This window comes from Dermochelys coriacea, chromosome 9 (genome assembly GCF_009764565.3).
Source record: "Dermochelys coriacea isolate rDerCor1 chromosome 9, rDerCor1.pri.v4, whole genome shotgun sequence".
Taxonomy (NCBI): domain Eukaryota; kingdom Metazoa; phylum Chordata; order Testudines; family Dermochelyidae; genus Dermochelys; species Dermochelys coriacea.
This window is the reverse complement of record NC_050076.1, coordinates 77,367,939-77,392,465: the sequence shown is the minus strand read 5'-3', so window position 1 is coordinate 77,392,465 and position 24,527 is coordinate 77,367,939. Positions and strand designations below refer to the sequence as shown.

At 39.6% G+C, this 24,527-nt stretch overlaps 1 protein-coding gene across 1 annotated transcript; it reads left to right on the top strand.

The window, feature by feature from the left end:
* Positions 1–434: 434 nt before the first annotated feature.
* On the top strand, positions 435–23,203 carry LOC119861427 (terminal nucleotidyltransferase 5C-like). Its single transcript, XM_038416548.2, has 3 exons — positions 435–744; positions 11,260–11,382; positions 17,862–23,203. Exon 3 carries the CDS (start codon positions 17,881–17,883, stop codon positions 19,054–19,056), a length of 1,176 nt encoding a protein of 391 aa, XP_038272476.1. The 5' UTR covers positions 435–744; positions 11,260–11,382; positions 17,862–17,880; the 3' UTR covers positions 19,057–23,203.
* The last annotated feature ends 1,324 nt before the right edge of the window (positions 23,204–24,527 follow it).

Below are 24,527 nucleotides of genomic sequence, written 5' to 3'. Positions count from 1 at the left end.
TTTGCACCCTAAAGCCAGCGCTGCTAAGTGAGGCAGGAGAGGGAGAGAATAACTATGGGGAGGAGAACCTGGGGGGGGGGGCGGGGAGCAGTTCCGCTGCTGTTTATTCTGGGTAGGAGCCAACCCCCCCCCGCCCCCCAACAGGCGGGAACTCAGGTTCTTGCAGGAGCAACAGCCGCGTAGTACGGCCGCGAGAGCCGCCCCCGCCCCGCGGAGCTCACCATGGCCGCGCTGGGGAGAGGGGGCTGCGGGGAGGGGCTCAGCGCTGCAGCCCGCGGGAGCTGCTCAGCACCCGCCCTGGGGCGCGCGGGGTGGCCGAGCCGGGCGGAGGGCTCGCGCTGGGCGGCGCCAGGGGGCGGGCCGGGGCGCGGCAGCCGCCCTGGCGCGCGCAGGTCCCCGCCGCCTCGAATTGTGTGACGCCGGGTTGCCATGGCCACGGGTTTACGCTACAAGGGCTGATCCGGGGGAGGGGGCGGCGGCTCGTTTCAGCACCAGGCTGGCCGCGGACAGCGGCGGCGGCGGCTCAGGCTCGGCGACTCTCCGCTTCTCCCCCGGCGGGCTCCGCTTCGGCGACGGGGGACGGCGGGTCCCTGCGCCTGTGCGTCTCTCTCCCCGCCGGGCGCCCTCCGCGGCGCAGGCTGAGCCAGCCCGGAGCGGCGCGGACGGGGCGGTGAGGGGCGCGGAGACCGTGGGCAGGAAGAGGGAGAGAGGACAGGGCGAGAAGGGGGCCCAGCTTCCAGCCCGGTGAGTCCCGGCGGCCGCCGCGTGCGTGTCGGTGCCGTAGCGCCCGTGAGCGCTAGGGACGCTGATCTCACAGGATCCCGGCGTGCTCGTGGGGTTCCTGGGTGCTGAGGGATCCTGAGCTCTGTGGCTCCCTCTGGTGCTGCAGGGTTCCTGGGTGCTGAGGGATCCTGAGCTCTGTGGCTCCCTCTGGTGCTGCAGGGTTCCTGGGTGCTAAGGGATCCTGAGCTCTATGGGCTCCCTGTGGTGCTGCAGGGTTCCTGGGTGCTGAGGGATCCTGAGCTCTGTGGCTCCCTCTGGTGCTGCAGGGTTCCTGGGTGCTAAGGGATCCTGAGCTCTATGGGCTCCCTCTGGTGCTATAGGGTTCCTGGGTGCTGAGGGATCCTGAGCTCTGTGGCTCCCTCTGGTGCTGCAGGGTTCCTGGGTGCTAAGGGATCCTGAGCTCTATGGGCTCCCTCTGGTGCTATAGGGTTCCTGGGTGCTGAGGGATCCTGAGCTCTGTGGGCTCCCTCTGGTGCTGCAGGGTTCCTGGGTGCTAAGGGATCCTGAGCTCTGTGGGCTCCCTCTGGTGCTGCAGGGTTCCTGGGTGCTGAGGGATCCTGAGCTCTGTGGCTCCCTCTGGTGCTGCAGGGTTCCTGGGTGCTAAGGGATCCTGAGCTCTATGGGCTCCCTGTGGTGCTGCAGGGTTCCTGGGTGCTGAGGGATCCTGAGCTCTGTGGGCTCCCTGTGGTGCTGCAGGGTTCCTGGGTGCTGAGGGATCCTGAGCTCTGTGGCTCCCTCTGGTGCTGCAGGGTTCCTGGGTGCTAAGGGATCCTGAGCTCTATGGGCTCCCTCTGGTGCTATAGGGTTCCTGGGTGCTGAGGGATCCTGAGCTCTGTGGCTCCCTCTGGTGCTGCAGGGTTCCTGGGTGCTAAGGGATCCTGAGCTCTATGGGCTCCCTGTGGTGCTGCAGGGTTCCTGGGTGCTGAGGGATCCTGAGCTCTGTGGCTCCCTCTGGTGCTGCAGGGTTCCTGGGTGCTAAGGGATCCTGAGCTCTATGGGCTCCCTCTGGTGCTATAGGGTTCCTGGGTGCTGAGGGATCCTGAGCTCTGTGGGCTCCCTCTGGTGCTGCAGGGTTCCTGGGTGCTGAGGGATCCTGAGCTCTGTGGCTCCCTCTGGTGCTGCAGGGTTCCTGGGTGCTAAGGGATCCTGAGCTCTATGGGCTCCCTGTGTTGCTGCAGGGTTCCTGGGTGCTAAGGGATCCTGAGCTCTGTGGCTCCCTGTGGTGCTGCAGGGTTCCTGGGTGCTAAGGGATCCTGAGCTCTGTGGGCTCCCTGTGGTGCTGCAGGGTTCCTGGGTGCTAAGGGATCCTGAGCTCTATGGGCTCCCTGTGGTGCTGCAGGGTTCCTGGGTGCTGAGGGATCCTGAGCTCTATGGGCTCCCTGTGGTGCTGCAGGGTTCCTGGGTGCTGAGGGATCCTGAGCTCTGTGGGCTCCCTGTGGTGCTGCAGGGTTCCTGGGTGCTGAGGGATCCTGAGCTCTGTGGGCTCCCTCTGGTGCTGCAGGGTTCCTGGGTGCTCGAAGAGTCCTTGGGTGCTGAGGGATCCTGAGTTCTATAGGCTCCCTCTGGTGCTATAGTGTCCCTGGGTGCTCTAGGTTCCCTGCGTGATAAGAGATCCTGAGCTCTATAGGCTCCATGGTGCACTAGGCTCCCTGGGTCCCTTTACCTTTGATGCTGCTATAGGGTCCCTTTACCTTTGATGCTATAGATTCCCGTGCACCTGGCATTCCCGAGTCGTACTTTGTACTACCAGTGCCTTCTGGGGCCATAGCGACCCGTGGGCTTTTACTTCTTTCGCAAGAGTGGGCGGGGTTGTGGGCAGATGGCATGCCGGACAGCAGAGCCGGTAATGGTGCTTCATGCCGGCTGCTGCTCACCCTAGCTCCTGCCTGCACAAGCTGGAGACACAGTGTGCACCGCTGGTTTGGGTTCATTGCTCTATATTTTCTGTTTTGGGGTTAAGGGAGGATTAGAAACAGGGGTCAATGGGGAGCCCACTGGTTTATTTGGAGTGAAGCAGCAAGTGAAATTTCTTCCTTTCCTCCCCCAACGCTCAATATAAACTGTTCTGTAGATCTAATTGTTCAATAACTTCGCTGCCCCAAGGAAGTATGTTTCCTTTGTGCTCTATATTGTAGTGATGTATTTTATCATTCGCTTAAATGTTACAACAGGCTATTCGCTTTGGTCTCTACTTTCAAGACCATTGTGTAACTTCTCCCATACTAAGGATTTCACAGATAAATCACTGGTTAAAATGGTTTTCCTCACTGGAAAGCAAGGGATCTGTTGATTTAAGAAATTTTTTTTGTAATCATAACCAACTGAAGCTGGCACCTGGCATAAGCATTAGGAGACCAACAACCAAAAATTTAGGAAATGATAGCCCTCTTTGGATAGGAGGGTGCAAACAGCCTCCCAGCTATTTAAACTATATTTAGATCTTACCTGGTCATGGTGTGTACAGTCTCCTGGTTTTGGTTTTGGTAACTCAAAACTAGATTCATCAGCTTGCCCAGAGGAATCATCACTTGCCCAGAACTCATTCATCTGTAATCTAGTGTTGGTCCCTGGATAGAAGAGAGACAAGATGGGTGAGGTAATATCTTTGATTGGAACAACTTCAGTTAGTGTAAGAGACAAAAGCTACTTGTGAAGAGCTCTGTGGACCTCCAAAGCTTGTCTGTTCTACCAACAGAAGTTGGTGTAATCAAAGATATTACCTCACCCACCTTGTCTATCTATTATCTACTTATATGATTCCTGTCACTTTAGTGTCTCAGTGCTTCTAAATAGGAATAGAATACTAGTTGAGTTTATAGTAACATTTAAGAACTCAGACTTAAAAATAATCCTGTAGTAGATGTGAATTTAACTGATAAATTAGTTTATAACCTATGAACCAGATTCTGATCTCATTTACACTAGTGTAAAATCCAGAGTAACTAAATGACTTCGGGATCTAGTGTTTGTCACTACAGCAGATTAAATAATACAAAAAGTGAATTATGAATATTTTTGTGAATGAATGTGGCAGATTTGCTCTGCTATAATTTGTTGGGATTTATCATTCACTGCACATTAGTAGTGGTTTATTTCTGGACGTGTGGATAAATCCCAAAAGTTTTATGAATTTTGGCACAAATGATAATTTCCCAAAAAAATCATACTGGAAGTGTGCTGTTCACTATTCATTATCCATCCAACTAGGAAGTAGAAATCATACCATGTGACTTAGGTGATAAATCACACAGCACAAATAAATTGCAAATAGTTTAAATAGCAACCAATGTTGTTATTAATTATTTAGCATTTGTGATGTGTTAAGCCCCTTCAGAAAGGGACAGTCCCTACCCCAAGGAGTTCAGGGTCTGTCGTTGGACAGACAGACAATGGATTGCAATTTGTTCACAGAAACTATCTGGTGATGACTTCTAAATAAGGAAGGCATTTGCAGAAATCAAGATTGGCTCACAAACAACCTGTGATGAGAAAAAGAGGGGGGCTATACATTTGTTACATAATTTCTTCACAACAACAAAAAATGAACTGGGACTCCTTATCTCCTTCTGCCCAGCCCTGCCAATACATCTCTTTATGGTACATTTTTAACTCTTAAAACTAAACATGCTTATTATTCCATCATAAGGAAGATGGTTTATTAAACAAGCATATGCTTTGTATTGTGTGCTTTATTCCAAAGAACAGGTTTTTCAGGACTGATTTAAAAAAACACAATGTAGTTGTCAGTAGTGACATGGACTAACTCAGAAAATGAATGAGAAATCAAAGTGAATGGATGGTGGGGACTCCCTGACTAAGATTTAAACTGTGTTTTCTTGAACTTTAAAGTCATATTGTGATTTGGACTACATGCCATACAGATGGATAAGAACCCCACCTCTTACACTCTTGTGTAGCTGTCCAAACTATGCACCTAGCTAGCACACAGAAAGAAGGGCCTGATACAAAGCCCATTGAAGTCACTAGGAGTCTTTCGATTGAATTCAGGGCGTTTTGAACCAAACCAAGCCAAGCCTTAAGTGGATGCCTAGCAGGCATGGCTGGGTGACTGGGTGGAGCTGGGCAACACTTTCCCACAATTTTCTGGTCAGCACAGCTGAAACAGCATGAGTGATGGTGGGCAAGTTCTGTAACTTTCTGTTAGTATATATCAGCATCAAATTACTACCCCTTGACACAGAGATGGAGTTATGCCTCAAAGGGGTGTATCTGAGGCATGAAGCCTCACAGGTGCAGCTCACACATGATCCTTGCTCTGGTCTGTGTCTAAAGGCAATTTTTTTCTGTGCATTGTGTTTTGTTTCCTCAAAGTGGCATAAATTATGCAGTGTTATATTATATACTGTATGGAGAGCAATTATTCAAATGATACAAATGAAAGTAATGTAATGACTGTCCTCCTGGGCAGAGGAATGAACCTAGAACTTCCAAAGCTAAAAGAAAGACTACTACTTCAGTTAAGAGGAACTCCAATCACGAGTATCTAGAGTAGGCTCATGTACACTATTGACCAGCCATTAGAGAGGGACAAGTAACATACCAAGTAGTGTTACAGACATCAAAAATGGAGCAAATCACATGATTAATTATATTAAAGTTACATTAAAGTTTACTTATTTTTGTGTAAGGCAAGCAGGATTTATATCAATATATTCAAAAGATACTAAAATTCTAGTTCCTACACACAACAATAGTGACATTCAGTATTCTCTGTGCTTACTTTCCTCCATCATCTGTGTTCTGGGGACAAATTCTGCCCTCAGTTACACTGGTGTAAATCCAGAGTAGTTCTGTTGGTTTCAAAGACATTACTTCAGATTTTCAATAGGGCAGAAAGATGATCATATTCTGCTCTCAGCTATACTCATGGAACTCCTTTGAAATAAATGAAGCTGCCTGGATGTAGCAATAGAATGAATTTGAGCCCTCAGGTTTTTTCAGTCCTTGAGCATAATGGGGTGTGTAATACCCTGCCACCCTCACTCATGCTGAGAACTGCCTTATTCTGCGGATCCCATTGAATCCATTGGGACTACTTGTGGACAGAAGCAATAGCCAGCATGTGTAAAGGTGACATGATCTGTTGTATGTCCAGTTTTGATTAACAGTTTGCCATTTAAAATATATTGTATATGGAAACCAAACAGTTCAGCGTCTTCAACTTCTATGAATTTCAAGCATGTTATCACAATACATAATAAAGAAAACAAAAAAGAAAGAGGATCTGTTTTCTAGTTCTTACTCAGAATAAAACTCCTGTACAAGTGTTGCCTATATTAGGACTGTATGATTTGGCTAATGTTAAATGAAAGGCAGTATATAAGGAAAACAAAAACAAAACACACTCTCTCATTTGATTTGTTTTATCTTTCTATGTGTGGAACTCCCATTGACTTTGGTAGGAGGTCTGCATACGGGGTTTGCTGATGCTCCCATTGAAGTCAATGCTAATCCGCTGAAGTCAATGGTATATCTTCCATTGGATTAATGGTGCAGGATCAAGCCCATGGAGCCTTTATAGGATTTGGAACCAAACTTTGGGTCAAATTTGGCTCTTACACCATGGGCAAACTAAATGTATGCATGGTTCTGTGGTGTTGAACAGGACCTAGGGGACAGATCTGTTGCATTATGGTAAAATGTTTGGTCATGAACAATTTTGGGCCAAATTCTGCTCTTAGGACCCATGTAATCCCACTGATTTCCAAGGAGCAGCATGGGTGTTCGAACAGAGTTTGTCCCCCGCCTCGCTGTGTCTATTGTTTTTTCTCATATTTCATATATTTTACTCAGTATTTAATCTGACTCCTTTTCATTAGCCAGAATGAGTTTGTAATTATAGAGAGGTCTATTTCAAGCATCAATGCAGGGGCAGGAGACAAAAATTCAGGGACCTTTCAAGAAAAAACAGGTTTATTTACATCAGTTATCACAGGGTATCAGCAGTTTACCCACAGGCCACTGATCTACAAAACTAGAATGTAGCATATAAAATATCTGTAAAACTAGCATTTACAAATATTGAATATCAATAAATAGAATTTAGAATTTAGTAGTATTATTTTTGTTTTTATTCAAAGTATCTGGCTGCAGACACTGTTTCTTCTACCAAATATCAACAAAAGGCTGTGATTTTTCTATACAATACTACAGAGTTAGTATTACAGTGTGAGTGACAATGTTAGCTGATCCTTTTCTACACTGTTCTCTTTCTCTACATCTGTACCTGGCATACAGGGCCTGGCTTTTGGACATCCAAATGCCATGGAGATTCCTCTTTTTATAAATTTGGATGATAGGAAGCTTGAATAACACTATCTTAGAAGTTGATGTCATCAACTGCATGGCATTCAACATCCATTATTGATGGCAGCATGAAACTGATGAACACACACATCTGTGCTAGGCTTCACATTTTTCCTTGGTTCATCAGTTTTACTGTCTTTCAGCAGTGTGGCAATAACGTCATCAGTGACATTTCATCCTTCTTTCAGCATCGAAAAACAGCAATACTATGATCTTGTGGTTGCCTGTTCCTTCTTCCTGATATGATTTGAGTGAAATGATGCAGTTTACTTTATTATAGAACTGTAGAAAAAACTTGTTCTCTTGCTGAATGAGACTTCTTTAATTATAAAAGAGCTATGTTATGTGAAGTGCTGTAGGGGAACCCCAAGTCTTACTGATGCAAAATTAAGAATAAATTCTTGTATAGCAGGTACTTAAATTAGTAAAATATTTCATGTATTAGCTCCACTTCAAAAATGTAGCTTATAAAGTAAATGTAGCATTAAAAGGAAAGTCCAGTATTACATTTTGTAGTCATGGAATAGTGTTTGTAATTTGGAAAATATAAACATGAATTCATAATTTATTAGTAGCTCTAGTAATTATATATAAATTATATGTAAATATATATGTATGTATGTATGTAATTATAGTATTATATAAAAAATCAAAAACAATTGAAGGCAAATTCACCCATGAACAGGAAACTAATTTTATGAGTAATCAGTTATGCAAGATGTACCCTGTTATAGGTATCAGGACTACATTATTTTAGGGCTCTGAAATTATCTTCAAAAATACTTAAATTAAAAGCTTGTTACAGCAGTAACAGCCAAATTAAAGAAGCTCTGTTTAATAAAGATATGTTGACATCCCACTGTGGTTTGAAGTGAGCTTACTTTAGCATTCAGATGGTTTTGTTATATATTTAAATAGCATCAACATTTTGTAAAATAATTTTTATCACTAGGAGAAATCATCACAATGTGAACAGATATTTTAAAGGTGAATAAAATAAGTTTCTGCTTATTAGACACAACAGTTGTTGTTATGCTTTTATACAGCAGTGGTTTTGTTGTTGCAATAATGATAATGAACTAACTTTTAAAAAAACTACATATTTCATCACAAAGGATTCCAGAATGCTTAAAAAACCTACACACACACTATGCATAGAGTATACACAGGGATTATTTCTTCTGTCATGAAATTTAGCTAATTCTGGGGTGGATCTTAAAATAGGAAGTGAAGAGAAATTAGATAGGCAGAATGCAACTTCCTAAATTAGAATTTAGACAGAACAACATGTTTAACGCAACTAGGAGATCTTAATGGACCCCAAGTGGCTGTGTCCTTAGTTTTACATCTCATCCAAAGCCCCTTGGCTTTGTACTCTCCTCCCTCCTTTGTCTTCAGTAGTCCAAATTTGATAACATTCAGGGTACACTGCAAAGCTTACGTCCCCGTCCCCCCAATCACTTGAAAAGGAGAGATAATTATGAGGATGGTTAATAGATGGAAAAGGAGGATTGTTTCAGTCTGTAATTTGCCTGCGTTTGCTGGAGATTAGTCATACTGATGGGCATTTTTGATATGTGAATTTTAAATTGAGTCATGGTGCTAGAGAGAAAGGATAGGTTTTACTTTGTATTAATCTAAAGAAATAAATACAATTGTTGCACTTAGAAACTGAGGCACAGAAAGATAAAAAGCCAGAATTTTTGAAACCGGCCACTGATTTTGAATGCCTCAATTTCTGGGTACTCAATTTGAGACAGACGGGAAGAGCAGCCATAACTCCAGCTGAAGTTAATGGGAGCTGCAGGTGCTTAACGGTTCTGAAAATCTGTGCCACCATGTCTCAAAGTGGATACCCAGGCATGGAGAGTCAGCAGTTTAACAAACTGACTGCATGTGACCTGCCCCACAGTGGCTCAATTGTAGATCAGGGAACAGAGCACTAGAAACCCAATCCCATGCCTTACCTACTGGGCCATTCTCATTGTCACTATGTTCTATCAATCATTATGTATACCGGACTTTAGAATTAGGTCTAAAATGCATGTGTCTCTACTTCATCATAATCACAGCCCAAATTTTGTATTCAAGAATCAAAAGTATTCTTTTTGGGATAACAAAACCAAACTTTGCCTATGGCAGCTTTTGAATATTTATTCATTTTGAAAAATATTGGGAACAATATGAGTGTAGAATAGTTAAGGGATACACTATCTTTCTCTGCAGCATATGAATCAGCAATAGACCACTACTGAGTATCCAAAGATACTCAGCTTAAGCATTTACCACTACTGAGTATCCAAAGAACAGCTTAAGCATTTAGCCTCAGATGTTGCTTTTATGAGCATACTACAGAATAAGAAATTTTGCATGTTTCCTAGCAAAACTCTGTCCTACCTTGTGAATATTCCCTAAATGCCACAATGGCAACCCCTAAGTTCTAGTGCAATATCAGTTCTATCATCATGAAATATCCATCATCTCTCATCCCTGCACAAACACACAGCCATACCTCACTGCTGAAAATACTCATTGATGTGAAATTTCTCCATTTATTTTTTACAGTGATTATTTTTGAGGATGGGTATTTTGCTATGCTCTCCAGTTGGTCTGACCAACTCTGCTCTCTCAGTGTTGGCAGGGAAAGGAGGTTCTGAGCAGGACTCCTGGACAATATTTCCCAGCGAGAGCTTATAACCAGCAGTTCATCTCCTAGGCTCCCTGGGCCTCAGCTGCTTTGTTTTTTCTGCAGCTGCCAGCCTACACTTCTGCCTCCTTTCACTCTCTGCCTGCAAACTGGATTCCTACTCTGGCTCCTTTTCTCTGCTGCCAGGCTCCATGGAATAATACAGGGAGTGTGCACTGTAATTAGCTGACCATTGTGAAGAGCTGGAGAGCAAAAGGTAGCTGCAGTCAGATCCAGGGTAAGGAGACGGAAAACAAAATGTCAGGCTCCTGACTGCAGCTAACTGGCATATTCTGCAGCCAAAATCTGAGTTCTGTGGCATCTTCGAAAAACCCACAAGGCCCTAATTGAAATTAATAAGGCAGCTCCCACCTCACAGAGTAATTATTTTGGGCTCTTTGCAGACTCAGGTAGATATCACTGCCTCAGTTTACACTCAGTTCATGTTTTCAAGGTTCTCTCTGCAATCATAAAGATTAGAAACAAATATTTTTTTAAATAAAAGTGGAGATTGTGGCTCATACTTCCGTGGAAAGGAATAAATTCTGTGGTTGCAGGATCACAGAATCCCAAGAGCCCTTCTTGTGATGGATTGTGGGTCCTTGCTGTTTCTTAGAGTTTATACACATTGGGACATATATAGCTGGAATAACTGAGTGTTGGAGGAAAGATTAAAAATAATCAGATTGTCAGTGTTTCTTGAAATAAGCTCTTGGGGGCATGGACCACCTTTTTGTTCTGTGTACATGCAACACCTAAGACACTGAGGTCTTGCTCTGTGAATAGGGCTCCTTAGTGCTGCAGTAATACAAATGTTAAATAATAATAACAAATGTTAAATAGTAATTGTATATAAAAGGGAATTTTGTGATCACACATATATAGTGTTAATAAAAATTCCTTATAGTTTATGCAGAACTGGCCATAAGTCCATGCAACACACGCAGTTGCATGGAGTTCCCACCTGTGCCATTTATGCTTGTCTTAAATGAATTGGTTGCTGTCTGGCTTGCCAAGGGAATGAGAGCCCTCTGTGATTCATAGACATCTTTGGAAAATGTACACAACCTGCTCTACATTTGTGAAAGGAAAATATTTAATTTTGCTGGGGTTGTTATTGGTTCTAATTCTTTGCTTGTATAATTCCACAGTGTCTCTGTTAATTTGTTTATAAGTAATAATTCTTTAATCCCTCAGAGAAATAGTAAAATATTAATGCCTTGCAAGTTACTGCCTGAGTAAACACACTGGCAGAACATTAAGAATGACCTGAAGCTCAAATTCTTTCTAAGTACTGCTCTATTTTCCCATTCATAGCTCTGATCTTATCATTTATGACTTACAAGGCTATTGTCATGATTGCAGCACTGTCAAGCCATAATGCATGATTTATTATGTACAGCAAGTGACTAGTAGTTAACATTTAATCTAAAAAACACTGTAATTGTTTTTTTTTCCTGCAGCTTTCCCTGGGTGGTTCATGTTTTTATCGGTGACAAGATGACGATTCATATTTTTACCAAAGGACCCAGTGAGTCATCTTATTAACTCTACTGAGGTACATGATTGGCAATATTCCTACCACAGTAAGTCTCTATTTGTTTCCATTCTCCTGGAAACATGGTACCATAATTTAGTGAGCCTGTAGCATGCATTCAAGAGTAAAAGTATTTTTCTTTACATAATGTAGTAAGTGTCATTATAAGTTAATAGAAATGATCATAGCCAAAAGTAGATCTAATGTTGGGCATTCTACCTTAGTTTTTAACTTAGCAGTAGATGTTACATTACAAGAGAAAGTTGTGCTATAAGCCACATTCTTTATCAGGAATCATATATGTTGGTGTACCTTGCATGCTATGTAGGGAAGAAGTTAAATGGAAAAACGACTATACTACATGAAGGGATTACTTAGGTATAATGGCATACAATATGTAACCTGAAAGTGGATCCACATGCAGCTAAAAAAGAGTGTTCTGCGACATGATAGAAAGATTGAGGGGAAAAAAGAAATAATCTGTGTGAAACCAGCAACATGAATTGCAAGTTAGTGCTGCATGCACAAAGCAAGCTCCTCATTACTCATCTGTTAACCCCTCCTGCCAACCACCAGTTCAGCCCTTTGGACAGCATTTTGTACGATTTTGTTCACCTTATGCTGTTGGATTCCCTTTCCCAAATCCACAGCTTTGTGCCAGGGTATATTATCACTGCTTCTATGATTCACAGTTCTGCAAACTGATGTACTTGGGCAAGTGCATGTGTGCATGACAGTGCTGCTTTTCCAATAGCTTTGATCTGGTTGGGAGAAAGATGAAGCACATTTTATTTGGTTATGCTCCTGTTCCTCTTTTGAATACTCACTTGTTCTGTCCTTGAAGGTGATATGCTGTAGTACAGCCTGAAGTACTTGGTTCCTGTTAAGGTTTACTTGCAGTGCCATGCAACCTTTTCTCACAGGAGAACAGATGGACTGGAGTTACTATTTGTTATTTCAGAGTAACTATATGGTAACTGTACTGATTTATGGCAACTCATGCCTAATCTCAGGATAAGAGGGCAAATAATCTCCTTGCTGCATCCATTAACATTAGCTTAATGGAAAAGATCTTGAAAACCAAGGTTATATTGGGGCTGGTGAGAAGATTTCCCTACTTGGAGTGCCTCATCTCTGCTCCATTATTGCTTAAACTTCGCTCATGCACACTTGTGCTGTGAATAGAAATGCACACTTGCCAATGCTGGCATAGTTCCTGAACTCAAAGTAGATTACTTCAAGAAAGGTTCCTACCAAATGGAGAAACATGTCTTTAAATTAGCTATACAGTTAAATAAAATGGCACGGAAGTTATTAGCTATGGAGATAGCCAGTGTACAGTGAACCAAAACACAGAACTAGGAAAAAAAATCACAATATTATAGAATAGAGCAATGCTAATTAATGTAGCTGATGAGACATTTTAATGTAATCTACGGTAGGTCTCACAGTGACTTGTGTCAAATGCAGAAAAAAAGTAAAGATAAATGGAGCATCAAAATATTCAGTGTGCTTGTTTGTATACTTAGTGTTGATAAAAGCTAGGAGATCAGAATAGAGCAAGCATATATTTACAAAAATTGCTTTGGATGTGTTCTGTTTGAAAATGTTAGCATATTATAAACCCCCTGAAAATATTTTGAAATGGTAAGATAGAGCATATAAAAAGAGGATGTTAAAAAGTTTATAGTCAAAACATGACTGAAATTGGAAGAGAATGTCCTCCAGATTTTAAATATCTAGATTTCTTTGCAAGTTTATGAAGTAGACACCGCTTTTCAGCAAGGTTTTCTTTTTCCATATCTATTTTTTGGTGGAACTTGACTGTACCTGAGGACTACGTAGTGCAGAGAGTTGGTGAACTAACGATTTGCCACTGTAGAACTAAATTCAAATTCTCTAACGGGGCCTGATTCAAAGCTCATTGAAATCAATGGAGGTTTATCCATTCACTTCAATGGACTTTAGATCAGGCCTTTAATATACACTTAGTGGAAATGTGTTTGAAAGTCTCATACCCACCCCTGTAAATATTTTTTCCACATTACAAACCATTTACCACTTGGAATGATTTATGCTGTCTACTCAAGGATAGCCCAGAACTTGAATCACCAGGGAGGTAATCCGTTACATTGTAAGAAGTTCAGTATGTGGTATAACTTTAACATGTCCTGTCCAACCTATGCTTTGCTGCTCTAGAAAGTACATTTAAAAGAAAAAGCCTGAAAACCAGTTCTTCCCTCATTTATCTGATAATGCTAAGTTCAGGAATCTGTGTCTACTGCAATATCTAATAACCTGCTGCAGGATGAGGGAATTCTGCCTAAGCATAGAAGGCTGGTTATGATATCCTCTCTAGGTCCCTTCCAGCCCTACATTTCTATGATATTATAACATCACAAATCCCATAAAAATGCAGGAGTTACAAGAAAATGCACAAATGAACTCTAAGAAATCTCACTAGGAAATTATTTTTAATGAGTTATAGTATCAGTTACTTGGGAGAAAAATTAAACGTCTCCAACACAAATATTCAAGACTACTCCCTTCTTTCACTGTAATGCTTCTAGTCAGCATGTAGCCCTCCATTGTTCACCTAGATTTTTTAAAAGGGGAATATATTGAATGTAAAACATATGAAATGCTTTCACATTCAGAAAATTTTTGCAAAGTTAAATTCTTTGTCATGGTGTAGGAGGGGATAGGTAGAGATGTAGGGCTGTGGAAATCTGATGGCTATGTAGCTCTCTTCCTTCGAAGTTACAAACTGGGTAAAAAATATTATTAGAATTTGGAAATTCTCATCCATGACAGCATTTCACAAGACCTTTTATATTGCTCCACTGAAATAAGATTTTCTATCTAAAATATTTCCCATGGGAATGTAAGAAATTATGGTGTCAGTCAATTTAAATCCAGCCCAGGGTACTGGGATTTGAGAAGGATTGTGGAAGGAGGATCACAGTTTTCATTATAACAGATTTTAGTAAATATTATAAATGTGCAATGATAGCCACATAGGGAATGAATATGAAGAAGGGCAATTTCTTTAGTTTTCATGTTGAATACTGTCTACCCTAAACTCATACAGGTGTACAATGTTTATCTACATAGGAGGTCAGACAAGACGATCAGAATGGTCCCTTCTGGGCTTGAAATCTATGAATCTATATATGTCACGCTAAACTAAGAGGAAGTTCGGGCTGTGTGAGGACTATGGGATTGAGTCTAACACATGAAAAAAGTCTTTTCAGCATCAGTTTAAGAAAACAAACAAAATACTAATCTATTTAGGTCCTGATTTAGCAAGGTATTTAAGCAAGTGCTTAAAACATCAAGCATATGACTAGTTCCACTGATTTAAGTAAGACTGATCACACATTTAAAGTTATGTATGTGCTTAGATAGCTTGCTGAATTGTGGCCCCTTACAAGTAATATTAAAAATAAATATAAAATGCTTTAGCAACCACCCAAAACTGTACCTAAGTTTACAAGTTACCTGAAATTTTTCAAATATATAGATTGTATATAACTGAAGAGAGGGGAAGAAAATATACATCAATATTCATGTGCTCTCACTGTGGATTAGAAAATAAAATAAAGCCAGGAAATGTTACAATAACATCATTACAATTTGCTGATACTTTGTTTTCCCAAAAGAAAATGGGAGGATTTTCTTTATCAGTGGAGGGGCTTATCTCTTGATCCATCAGTGATGTGCTTGTTCAGTTGTCAGACATCCTCAGTAAAGTTACTGCTTTCCATTACAGAGCTACTCAAACTTCTCATATTTCATATGCACCCACAGGATGAGCTTCAAATAACCAGTCAATTTTTTAAAGTCAGTCAAGTCCCTTTCTTCACCTTAAATGGAATTTAAGAAACAAAGTTCTCTAAGCAAAAGTGCTTCGTGCTTTCTTCTATAAGGATCTAATCATGCAAACATTTACACACAAGCTTAACTTTAAATATGTGCATAGCCCCACTGAAGTCAATAGGATTACTCACTGCTTACGTGTCAGTTAAGTTTTCCTCTTTGGGGGAAGGTTTGGAGGTTAATTGTTACCCACAGAACATTGGCAGCTGTTATACCTGGATGACCTGGAATACTGTATGTTAAAAAAATTAAAATATTGTACTTTCCAGTATAATGGTGAAACATTCTTTTTCTTTTACAAAATCTTTATAGTTACACTTTAAAGTCTTCCTGTCTGTTATTTAAAAGTGACCTTTTGGTTCTAAGCTGATTTAATGTATCAACTTAATAAAATAGCCATGTTACAATGAACACCTACTAATCCAAAAATCATTATAAGGAAGGAATTTGGTATTTTACTTTTAGAAGAAATTCGATTAATTACACTGCCACCAAGAAACATCAGTTTTGTTTATATACAGTGCTCAGGTATATTGTAAGCGTTGTCTTCCTTATCCTTCTATTGTGTTGCAGTAATGTGTTTTGAAAGTAGTCACATTAAACTCATTTATTTTCTGTTTATAATTATAAAAGCTGACACAATTTAAGGAACAAATTTCAAAATACGAATATCTTCAGTTTAACATAAACCTCTACAAGCTAATCATCCACAAAACCAAGGGCAGTGTATTCTAAAAACAAGACTTCAACTGCTTGTGCAGTATAGGAGTAAAAATTATATTGCATGTACAGGAAAATACAATAGCTTCCACTAACCAAAGCCAATTTTTAGTACTTATCTAAACCTATGTCCATAAGATGTCTGAGCAACAAGCTCTCACATGGTGGGGAATTTCTAGTGCTCATTCCTGCATATTTGGATAGTCTCATGAGTGAGCATATTAACAAAAGATCGCATCCTCTCTTGGGCTGTGCAGGAGGGTCCATCCATCTTTCCATCACCCAGTGAGTCAGAGCAAACACAGCCTCAATATGCAGCTTCAAACTCAACACACTGAGTCAGAGCAACCAAACATTGAGTTTAATTGAAAAGTTATCAACAAATCACAGTATCAATGCATGAGTTATGATGGGAGTTATGGAAGAGTGATGAAAAATGGTATGACCTTTGAGGGAGAAGATTGGTAGCATTTCAGCAATAAAACTCCTTTACTAAGTACGTATTTGGTGGTTAACTGCTGCAAAGGAGTTGAGGAGGCTTAGGCAGGCTACGGGGGAATCATCACAAAAAGGCATTAGTTATTTATTTAGTAGTGGAGTAATAGATTCTGGGGGGAAAGGTTAGAAATGTGGAGAGTATTTTCCACTCAATAATAATAATATTTAGGTTAGTAAATGGTAATGTTAAGATAGTGTCTCTCTCCTTACATATTGGAGGTCTAACACTCAACTGTGAATTTTTTTCACTTTGTAGTTTCTTGAGTGCAGTTCTTCACTACTTACGTAATTACATCTAATTATCTAATTGTGTAACTGTGTTTAATTACATTTGTAGTGTACATACTTACACTCTCAAAATTAGAGTATTTAATTACATAAAACCCATTATGAAACTTCATGAAAATAATGTTTTGGACATGTTCCGTTAGCAATATCTTGAGCACAACATTTTGTTTTGTTTTTTTTTTCAATTTTTTTGAATTATAATCCTAAACCAATTAATCCACAGACTGGTCTAACTGCCTGCTTATCTTAATATAATGATATAAAAGCAAAAAATGTAAAAAAAAATAAAAATTAAGTTTGCTAAAGTCATGATTTCACCCAGTGCCTTTTATACTGATTTCCAGTCACAAATATTGGAGACTGGGGTGAGAGGCTTTCAGAAAGGTTCTACTTAATGGCACCCAAACCTCAATGCAAACCAGAGGTGGGTTCATTATCTGCGAACCAGAACTTGCAAGGTCTGCACAGTGCTGCCAGACAGTTAATTAAATAGGTCAGATAGACTTGCCTGGAGATTCTATGAGAACAATTTTACAGGTTCCTCAGCATCCAGCTCTTAAACCATAAGGAAAGAAAAGAAAAAATATGAGATGCTGTGCACCCCTGCATTTAGAAGACTACAGCAACAAATGCATTAGAAATACTGAGGTAGATACATGAAAATCAATATTTTGCATTATTTCTGTTTTTGTTAAATAATTCACTTCAGCAGTTCCATGTGTGTAACAACCATTGAAAACAATGGATGCTTTTTATTCAGGACTACAGAACTGAACTTGCCCATTTAATTCTGGAGGTTAAAACTATACTGAATTTAATTGTAACAACCAGGAAGCTTACATTGTTAATCTGTGATTGGTTTTGCACTGAATAATATACTGTTTCCTAAATTTACTTCAGAGTATTTTAGTCACTGGACTAAACAATAAAATAATGTTATTTGATAGGATTAAACCTTGAGAAAATCCAAATTCACCTATGGCCAATGAAAATGCAATGGTTTAGTCAGATATCCAGCTCATGGTATAGCTCAATGTAAAATGTATTACTTTCTCATTGTGCCTTCTACAGGTAAGATGTGTATGACAGGCTTTTGTATGTCCCTAATGTTTTCCTCTTAATATTTCCGTTGTTTTTTCCTAGTTAACCAACTGACTTCACAATGACTGAGGATTTAGATCACAGATTCAGTAGTCTCACTTGGGATCAGATAAAAATACTGGATCAAGTATTAACTGAGGTAATACCCATTCATGGAAGAGGAAATTTTCCAACTCTGGAGGTAAAGCCAAAGGATATCATTCATGTTGTAAAGGAGCAGCTTACTGAGAAGCAAATCACTGTTAGAGACATCCGCCTGAATGGTTCAACGGCTAGTCACATCCTTGTGAAACAGAATGGAACTAGCTACAAAGACCTGGATATCATTTTTGGTGTTGAACTACCAAGTGAACAAGAATTTCAGGTTGTTAAGGAGGCAGTTCTGAATTGCCTACTGGACTTTTTACCAAAATGTGTCAATAAAGAAAAGATCACTGCTCAGACTATGAAAGATGCATATGTGCAAAAGATGGTCAAAGTGTCCACTGATCATGACCGCTGGAGCCTCATCTCATTGTCAAACAACAGTGGGAAGAATGTAGAACTAAAATTTGTAAACTCACTCAGACGACAGTTTGAATTTAGCGTTGACTCCTTTCAAATAATACTGGACTCCATGTTAAATGTTTACAGTGATACGGAATGTGAATTGAGAGAAGACTTACATCCCACCATTATTGCAGAGAGCATGTATGGAGACTTCAATGAGGCCATGGACCATTTAAAATACAAACTTATTTCCACAAGGAATCCTGAAGAAATCAGAGGTGGAGGCCTTCTGAAATACAGCAACCTTCTGGTTCGTGACTTTAAACCAGCAGATGAGGCTGAAATTAAATCTTTAGAACGTTATATGTGTTCCAGATTCTTCATTGATTTTCCTGATGTGGCTGAGCAGCAAAGGAAAATTGAGTCATATTTATGCAACCATTTCATTGGGGAAGAAAAGAGCAAGTATGACTACCTGATGACTCTGCGCGGAGTTGTAAATGAGAGCACAGTCTGTCTCATGGGACATGAACGACGACAAACTCTAAACATGATTACAATTCTCGCTTTAAAAGTACTTGGAGAACAAAACATCATCCCCAATGCAGCCAACGTAACGTGCTACTATCAGCCCGCTCCATATATCAGTGACAGGAACTTCAGCAATTACTATGTTGCTCATGGACAGCCACCTATCATCTATCAGTCATATCCATTTCATATACAAATGCAAAGTGGAATGGTTTAGTAAAAGTTAGCCTTCTCACTGCCCACCCCGCTCCCGCACTTGTCCAAAATAAAGGCCTCGTTACAGCAAGTATTACATCACTCAATGTCATTTTTTGTGCAGTTTGCCAACGGTCTTTGATCAGTCAGGGCTGAAACCACCAGTAAGCACATCATGAAATAATTTATGTATATGTAAAATCACTGGCCATTATTCAGCAAGTTCATGATGACCGTCATATGTTCTTAAAGCAGATATACTCTGTGACTGAGCTGTCTATCCCTTTTGGCCAAAAAGAGAAAGATATTAACAATTCTAATTGTACAAAGTGCCATACATAGTTGTTCTAGGTTCTAAACCATTCATTAGCATAACTTAAATAGTGCAGCTGGAAAAAATATGCCACTAAGATACAGAATTTAAAGTTGTTCAGTAGAAACACCTGATTTAAAGATGATAGATTTAGAAAACATTGATATTATGGATATATTGAACCTACGGGGCCAAATTTGTTCCTCAGTTTCACTCATATAACTCTGCTAAAGTCTATTTTGCAATGCAGACTGTAAAATCATTTTTGGAATTTGCATTGATTGACTGAAATGATGAAATACCCCTCATAGGTTAAGTGTTTCTCTATGGGCTTTATTCTGCAAGATGTTGAACACTTCTCACCTCTCATTAAGGACATTAGCAGTTGAGGTCATTCACCAGAGTGCTCAGCACCTTGCAGGATCAATCCAAATTGTAGCCCTATCCTGTATTTCTTGTGCACTCCATGATTTCAGTAGGAAATTTGAGTGTGCATGTAACGCAGCATTGGGCCCTGAGTCTGAACTACAGATACCGAAGATTGTATAAGCAGGTGATTTAATTATTCTGCACAATTAGTTATGAAAAGTATATTAAAAGCATGAGGAAGAAATTGAACATTCAGTATGTGGAAGCTTTCTTTCTATACATATTTGATACTGACCAGGAAAAAAAAAGTAAGTGTAAATGTAGAGCGTATGGTAATAATGAAAACAATCAAACAAAGCCTCACCAGAACAGTACTGTGTCATTTTGAAGTGATTTTAAAAAAGTGTTCTTAGTTGCATTTTATATGTCACTTTATACTAGAAGTGTCCTGTATACATTTAGATGTGCGCGCACATATACTAATAGCAAATTAAAATCTCGTTCATGATCAGGAAATAAAACATTATTGCAAGTTTTTGTGTGTGTGTTTACCAAAGATAAGTTTTAAACATGTCACTTAAGTGCCTCCTAGTGCCAATTGTTCCATGAAAGCCGTAATGCATTCTAGAATTGGTCATGCTGGATAGCTCCTGAAAAAATATATATATTTATATAGAAAGCTGAAACATATGCTGTTGGAACTCCACCCGTGGGTTATCTAACATATCCTGTACCTACAATGGGTCTGATCCTGCACCTTTGAAGTGAATGGGAGTTTTGCAATTCACTTTATGGTGCGCAGGATTGGGGCTAATTAACCTGATCCTGTTCCCAGTGAAACTAACTGAGTTTTGCCAATGACTCAAGTGGAAGCAGGAGCAGGGATTGAAAAAAAGTCACGAATGACAAAAACATTTAGAGTGGATACTGTTACAAAGTAAAAGCTGTTAGTCAACATCAGGTTTTCTTATTTCTGATGCTTCATATGTCACTCTGCCGTATCAAGAGCTCATGATGTTACAGGATGTAGCATCATTTCACATCATGCCACGTTGGCTGACCATTATATTATAAAGTGTTAACTGTATTTTACCTGTATACAGATAATCTTAGAAAAATATTTCCTGTGCGTAAAATGTTTGATTTATTTTACATAGAAATATGCTACGTATTGGTATGTTAACTCAAACATTTCCAAGTTTATAGTTTCTAATATCTATGATCATTTGCTTGCCAATGAAATGTAACTCTGCTTACTGACACTAAAATGTCTGTAGAGTAGAACATAAACAGCTGTTTTTTAAACAAGATTTTGTTGAATCTCAGCACTTGGGCTAGCCCCTTTCTGTATAATGTAGAGCAATATAAAAACTACTCAATAATATGGAATGATGCATGTGAAATGATTGTGCAAAGGAAGAAGGGTGCAATAATCCACTTAGAGGCAAATTAATCATGTGATGTCCATCATGAATACATTATTTATTATCTGTTTCTTTTCTTGATTTATCAAATATGCCCTATTGCTTGTCTCAGGGCGCATTTCATTTCACTTCCCCCACTATGCTCATGGATTTCTTATCCTGTCACTTGTGTAAACTGTACTTAATAAAATTGGCAATTTAAAATTCTATCTTATTGTATTTGGTAAGGCTATATGGCACTTAAGCACTTCCAGAAAATTTCCCCTAGTAAAACACCAGATAATCCACATATCTGGTGTAGTAAATTTTTTTTGATTCCGCTAGATAAAAAATTGAATCTGTAATTTTATTCTGCTTTTCACCAAAATAAACAGCACCATATAACCCCATGTAAACTCATTTAGACATGACCCTGATAATACTTATGCTCAGGCTATAACTTTCAGCACATATATAGTGTCATTAACTTCAGTGTGACCACTCACAAGGGTAAAATTAGGCACAGCTGGGATTTTCAAAGTCTAAAGGAGTTAGCCATGTAAATCTCATGGAATTTCAATGGGAGTTGGACCTTTTTCCTTGGGTTCTTCTGAAAATACCAGTTCACATGCATAGGTGTTTGCAGGACTGGGGGTCTTAACATGATAATGTTACACTAACTTATCAAGAAACCCCCAAACCTCCTTGGCTGTTACTAGAATTTTGTGAAGAAATGTGACCTTCTGAAGAACCAGAAAACAGGTCTGCCAAGAAGGAGAGGTTTCTTACAGCCCGTTCATACCCAACCCACCATTAACTGGGGAAACATTTCAGAATGTTAGCAGTTTTGACTAACAAGCAGACGCATCATAAATGTGACATCTATGTCTAGTAGGATTATAATACTTATTTGAGTAGTGGAGATCTCATTGTGAAAAGTACAGCCTACAATGAAATAGCTGAGGATGTGCATAAAGCAATCATATAACAATGGCTCAGATTTATTTTTTTTTAATTCTGACACATTTCTGTTTATAAATTCATCCAGATTATACAATGAGTTCCTGAACCAAAACCTATTGAAGTTAATGGAATGAGTTAAATTGACTTCAATGGGCTTTGTTTCAGGCTCTAAGAGAACATAAAGGACATACTATAGTACCTACAGGTAAATGTACAAAGACACCAATATGCAAAAATGTCTCAGGTATAATTAAACCCTTTTAATTTATTGAAAAGGTCTTGTATTTCTTACCTAGAGGTAGTCTTTCAATTTTGGAGGTTATTGGAGGGTAATAATTTGATATACACACATGTACACAATTACAAAATGTAACTTTTTTAACATTTCATTGAATAAATTACATTGATATATAGCAGCAGTATGAACCTGGAGATTTTTTTAAAGGTAGTACTGATTCTGTAAATTAATTTAAAATAGGGATGTGATATTTTTAGACTGCTGCTTGCAAAACGTTGACATCAACCTGAAAGATACTATACTGTAACTTCTTCTCCAGTTCTTATCTATTTTACAATGTGCACATAAAAATCTCTACAGAGTTAATTCTAAGAGACTTTTTTCAGTACCAGTATCCTGAGCTACATGTTTACATTATTTCTTGTTACAATGTTGCAATCTGTTTAATAATCATAATAATGCCTGGAAATTGTAATGTTGATTTTATTTAATCATACTAAAAACTTCTCAAAGTTTACAGCTTAAAGTAACCTAATGTCAGCACATAAGTGTAAAGGTTTTAAGTGCTTTCTTAAAAAATATGTCATTTGAATTTTGTGTTAAATTGTAAAAGGTCCATTTGAAGCAAATATGTTCTGGTATTTTGTTTAAATTGTAATTTGTGAGCTTCATGCTCAACACATTACAAGGTTTTTTGTGATGGATAAAAAGGTGTGAAATTGTTCTCTGTTATGATGTTACGTTGTCTGTTGTGTTACATTGATCCTACAAATGTGTAAAAAGTAAAACTAATTGGCCTGATTTGCCACTGAATTATTCCAAGTTCACACGTGTGTAAATCTACTGACATCAGTGGAGATGGGGTGGCAGAATCAGGGGGGAAAGGGACTAGCTCCCATATAAACTCGTACCTACCCAGGGAGGTGGTGAGCAGAGCACTCCAGAGAGGCTGGAGCAGCTGCCACTGTGCCTGCAATTGTGCTGGGGGGCAGGGAATGGGACCCAGAGGGGCTGCAATGGGATTGTCGTTCCCAGCCTGGTCCAAGCTTCCCTCCCCCACCATTCTCAGTACCTCCCCACACTCCCCCTCCTAGCTCTCCACAAACACATACCCTCCATTTACAGGAAGCTTCTGCCCCCGCTGAATGGAGTTACACCAACACATAACTGAAGTAACACACTGGTGAATCAGGCACATTTGTATATAGAAATATTCCTGGGAAAAGAACAGCAAAAACAGTTTAGGCAGATCAATGTGCCCAGAATTCCTGCAGATGATTTCTTGTTTGGTTGGTGTGTTTTTCTACTAATAGATTAGTATCCAGAAACAAACTGTTACAGTGAGGAAATATTTCATGTAATGTTGCCATCTGAAGTTGTTGAAAAAATATTGTAATACTAAAAATTTGTACTAATCACACAAATTTGTAGGTCATGAGTCCAGAGTGTTGATGAGTGCCTTTGGGTATCAGGGGAAAGAGCATTAAAAACAACCTTCTGTTTATTCTAGATGCATGGTTTGCTTGTAAATAGACATTCATTATTTTGTACAAAAATGTCACCTTTAGCATGAAGACACCTCAGTGTGGAGTGGTTGCATGGCAGCGAGATTGACATATTACAGCTAAAAAATGTCATTATGGTTACTTAGGTCAATAAACCACAAACCCAATTTTGCCATTGAGCCACACTCAGAATTACCATTGATTTAAATGAGTTGCATATACAGACTAACAGGCCCTAAAGTACCATATTTGTCATAAATTATAACAGATTTATAGCAGTCATTAAAGCATCTTATGTCACAGATTCACATTTTTAAAGTGCCTAAATACATATTTACCTAAAAAAGCCATGATTGTCTAGGGGGTAAATAATACATGCATCAAAATACATATTTAACTGGGTAATTTATTTGACATTACATATGCTTAAATGCATATTTTAACCTAGTATGAATACATGTTAATGTAAGCCTAAGTACATATTTACCCAAGACACTAGAATGGCTCTGAAGGAACTAAGGGTCTTATCTAACACCTATTGACTTTGGATCAGGCCCTAAGTTACTTGTGTAAATTCTGCACTTTCCAAAAAGCAAACATATTTTACTGAATTGAATATGTGTTGCATTTAATTATTCTTCCTTTGTCCTCATCCTGCATTCCATACTCAAGTAAAACTCCCTTTCAAGGTCAAGGGAGAGA